The sequence below is a fragment of the Oncorhynchus clarkii genome, chromosome 6 (assembly GCF_045791955.1).
Source record: "Oncorhynchus clarkii lewisi isolate Uvic-CL-2024 chromosome 6, UVic_Ocla_1.0, whole genome shotgun sequence".
NCBI classification, from domain to species: Eukaryota; Metazoa; Chordata; class Actinopteri; order Salmoniformes; family Salmonidae; genus Oncorhynchus; species Oncorhynchus clarkii.
In genome coordinates, this window is record NC_092152.1 from 85436776 (window position 1) to 85441672 (window position 4897).

Consider the following 4897-nt stretch of genomic DNA (forward strand, 5'->3'; position numbering starts at 1 on the left):
TCCCACCCTGAGACCAACTATCCCTATATGGTGAAGAGTTCCCACCCTGAGACCAACCATCCCTATATGGTGAATTGTTCCCACCCTGAGACCCTATATGGTGAAGAGTTCCCACCCTGCACTACTTTAGACCAGGACCCTATGGCACTCTATTCCCTATGTAGTGCACTACTTTAGATCAGGACCCTATGGCACTCTATTCCCTATATAGTGCACTACTTTAGATCAGGACCCTATGGCACTCTATTCCATATGTAGTGCACTACTTTAGACCAGACCCCTATGGCACCCTATTCCCTATATAGTGCACTACTTTAGACCAGGACCCATAAGGCTGGGGAAGTACACCTTGGGGGAGCATGGCTCGTGACTAATGAGGAGTGTGTCCTGTGTTTTGCCTCCTGCTGCCCCTGCTGTAAAGATGTCACTGGTGTGGTTTCTTCAAGTCCTACAGCCCTGGTGCCTGGAGAGAGGAGAGGAGGGATGGAGAGAAGGGAAGGGAAGATGGAGGAGGCGAGGAGTGAAGGAGAGAGTTGAGGAGGAGAGGAGAGGTTAGAAGGGGAGGAGGAGGAGAGGATGGTAGGAGAGAGGAGGAGGAGGGCAGGAAAGAGGGGAGGAGATGAGGGGAGGTGAGAGAGGAGGCGAGGAGGAGAATGAGAATGGAGAGAGGGGAGGAGAGGGGACGAGGAGATTAGGGGAGGTAAGAGAGGAGGAGAGGAGGGCAGGAGAGAGGTGAGGCTAGGTGTCTAATTAGTTAGCCAGGACAGTGGTTGTGCTGCCGGCTACTGGCTTAGACAAGGGGCCCTATGGGAGCACTGGTAGGTGTTATGTTGTTGTGTCATGGAGAGGAGAGGAGATTTACTCCAGGACCCCAAGGACCACAGCTAGGTGTTATTGTGTCAACAGAGTGAAAAGAGAGGAGCTTTACTTCACCATATGAAAGAGGGAGGAGGGAGGCAGAGCCGGAGGGGAGGGAGGACGGAGGCAGAGGGGAGGGGAGGAGGGCAGTCAGAGGGCAGTTAGGAGAGGGAAGAGAAGGAGGGAGGAGAGGGAGGAGGACAGGCAGAGGAGAGCAGTTAGAGGGGCAGTCAGGGGAGGGAGGAGGACAGGCAGGAGAGGGAGGAGGACAGGCAGAGGAGAACAGTCAGAGGGGTAGTTGTGGTGGTGGTGACAGGATATTATTATGGTTGAAAATAAAACTATGGCCGCGATAAGGAAAGGGGTAGTTAAAACTTATTAGGGCTAGGTCCCGTTTTTCTCCACTTCCTGTCTGAATGACGTGCCCAAAGTAAACAGCCTGATGCTCAGGCCCTGAAGCCAGGATATGCATAGAATTGGTACCATTGGAAAGAAAATACTTTGAAGTTTGTAGAAATGTTAAAATAATGTAGGAGAATAACACAATAGATATGGTAGGAAAACATCCAAAGAAAAACCAACCAGAATTTGTTTTTTTGTTTTTGTTGAGACCATCCTCTTAGAAATGCAAGAGAAAGGTCATATCGAGAATTAGCTCCCTGGATGCAATTCCTTCGGTTTCCACAAGGTGTCAGCAGTCTATGTTCAAAGTTTCAGACTTGTAACTTAAAAAACAAATAAGAATGACCAGTTTTAGTAGAAGGACACAGTCTTAGAAATGTGTGTTTGCACGCGCCATGAAGACATTACACACCTGCTAAAATCGTTTTCTTTCCGAAATAAATATTATAGTTTGATTACATTTTAGGGTATGTGAGGAGTAAATTGAAACGTATTTGGACTTGTTGAAACAAAGTTTAGGGATAGATTTTCAGATTCCTTTCTCTGCATGTTGAACGAGTGGATTACTCAAATCGATGGCGCCAACTAAACAGACTTTTTGGGATATAAAATAACGATTTTATCTAACAAAATAACACTACATGTTGTAGCTGGGACCCTTTGGATGAAAAATCAGAGGAAGATTTTCAAAAAGTAAGTGAATATTTAATCTTTAAATGTGAATGTAGGAAACCTGTGCCTGTGGAAAAATATTTTGATGTGGGGCGCCGTCCTCAAACAATCACATGGCGTGTTTTCTGTAAATCAGAATTTAAGCTTTCAGCCGATATAAGACACTGTAAACCTAACTGTTTAAAATCCATAATATCTATGATTATATTATTTGAATTACGTGGAAGTTGCCCCGCTAACGGGATCCCGATCCTTAAAGTAAAGAATTACATAACAACACCACATACACCATGTTTGAGGCTAGTGGCTGAATTAATTTACAGCAGGGTTGTAGCAAATGCAACATAGTCATGTAACAGAAATGGCTTGGCTAGTTACACGCAATACGATTAACTGGCATGGACAGGATGCTAACATACGCACATATCAGTAAGAAAGGTTAGCTAAGTGGCTAACTGAACGGAGCTAGCATGCTAACTAGCGTAAATGTTAATAACCTGTTGAAACAACAGAATTTCACACTCAATCCATGCAAATGTGTACAAAAAAAGTATAAATTCTATAAAATATCTATACCGAGTACTATGATCAATTAAGACATACAGTTGAAATCAGAAGTTTCCATACACCTTAGTCTAATACATTTAAACTCAGTTTTTTCACAATTCCTGATATTTAATCCTAGTAAAATTCCCTGTCTTAGGTCAGTTAGGATCACCACTTTATTTTAAGAATGTGAAATGTCAGAATAATAGTAGAGAGAATGATTTATTTCAGCTTTTATTTCTTTCATCACATTCCCAATGGGTCAGAAGTTTACTTACACTCAGTTAGTTTTTGGTAACATTGCCATTAAATTGTTTAACTTGGGTCAAACGTTTCGGGTTGCCTTCCACAAGCTTCACACAATAAGTTGGGTGAATTTTGGTCCATTCCTCCTGACAGAGCTGGTGTAATAGAGTCAGGTTTGTAGGCCTCCTTGCTCGCACAGGCTTTTTCAGTTCTGCCCACAAATCTTCTATAGGATTGAGGTCAGGGCTTTGTGATGGCCACTCCAACACCTTGACTTTGTTGTCCGTAAGCCATTTTGCAACAACTTTGGAAGTATGATTGGGGTCATTGTCCATTTGGAAGACCTATTTGCGACCAAGCTTTAACTTCCTGGCTGATGTCTTGAGATGTTGCTTCAATATATCCACATAATTTCCATCCTCATGATGCCATCTATTTTGTGAAGTGCACCAGTCCGTCCTGCAGCAAAGCACCCCCACAACATGATGCTGCCACCCCTGTGCTTCACGGTTGGGATGGTGTTCTTTAGCTTGCAAGCAGGACCCTTTTTCCTCCAAACATAACGATGGTCATTATGGCCAAACAGTTATATTTTTGTTTCATCAGACCAGAGGACATTTCTCCAAAAGTACGATCTTTGTCCCCATGTGCAGTTGCAAACCGTAGTCTGGCTTTTTTATGTCGGTTTTGGAGCAGTGGCTTCTTCATTGCTGAGCGGCCTTTCAGGTTATGTCGATATAGGACTCGTTTTCCTGTGGATATAGATACTTTTGTACCTGTTTCCTCCAGCATCTTCACAAGGTCCTTTGCTGTTGTTCTGGGATTGATTTGCAGGTGAGATCAGACATCAACGTTACCTGAAGCTGAATGGAAAGTGGTATTTATTTGACCTTTATTTAACTCGGCAAGTCAGTTAAAGAACAAATTCTTCTTTACAATGACGACCTACACCAGTTCAGAAGAAAATCCTCTGTGACAGTCTAATTTACATAAGTCGACTTACCAGTGTGGACCCCAAAAAAACAAACATATTCCACACATTTACAAACTACCTGTTAATTGATAAAGTGTTCTTACAACCATGGAGTTCTGTAGTTATATCAGATAACCTGACAATGATCCACAGGGAGACAAATAATGTGTTATACAGCCAAACACAACTATCCTTTTATAGGATTCAAACCAGTAATATGAATTGATCTATTCTGTTCTGATCTAATGAGATGGAAGGAGGATTTTCTACGGCCTTAACCCACCAGTCGTGAAGAACGAAGCTTCCTCTCGGTTCTCATGAAGACTGAACTCAAGTCAGCGGCTATATGTCAGACTCTTCTACTGTCACGTATCCTCCCTCTCTGGGTCACCAGGCTCCCGCAGCCCCAGCCAGTTCGTCGGGTTCCCACGTCTCAGCAGTGGTGACCGGCCGCTTCTGATCGCCGGGATCGTTCCCTGAAAGGTCGGTGTCCTGGGGATGGAGCAACGCGTCAGAGGGGGGAGGGGGTACTGTCACGTATACTCCCTCAGCACCAGCCGGTTACATTTACAGCAGTTCATTACTGTCCTGTGTGCTCCCTCTCCGGCCTCTAGGTCACCAGGCTGCTTGATATGACGCACACCTGTCACCATCGTTATGCACACCTGTCACCATCGTTACGCACACCTGTCACCATCGTTACGCACACCAGCGCCTCATCAGACTCACCTGATGAACCAGACTTGACAATGATCCACATCATATAGGAGACAGATACCTGAACAATCACCTGCTTGATTACCTTCCCTATATATGTCCCTCCCATTGGTTCCTTCCCTATATATGTCTCTCCCATTGGTTCCTTCCCTATATATGTCACTCCCTTTGGTTCCTTCCCTATATATGTCCCTCCCATTGGTTCCTTCCCTATATATGTCACTCCCTTTGGTTCCTTCCCTATATATGTCACTCCCATTGGTTCCTTCCCTATCTATGTCCCTCCCATTGGTTCCTTCCCTATATATGTCACTCCCATTGGTTCCTTCCCTATATATGTCCCTCCCATTGGTTCCTTCCCTATATATGTCCCTCCCTTTGGTTCCTTCCCTATATATGTCCCTCCCTTTGGTTCCTTCCCTATATATGTCACTCCCTTTGGTTCCTTCCCTATATATGTCACTCCCTTTGGTTCCTTCCCTA

At 44.4% G+C, this 4897-nt stretch overlaps 1 protein-coding gene across 1 annotated transcript in view; it reads left to right on the forward strand.

Annotated features, from left to right (window-relative positions):
* Positions 1-3585, forward strand: part of LOC139412463 (adhesive plaque matrix protein-like) — a 6944-nt gene extending 3359 nt beyond the window's left edge. Inside the window, exon 3 of the mRNA XM_071159250.1 lies at positions 3559-3585. Within this exon, the coding sequence (XP_071015351.1) occupies positions 3559-3585 (27 nt within the window). The remainder of the gene's footprint in view (positions 1-3558) is intronic.
* Positions 3586-4897: the final 1312 nt, after the last annotated feature.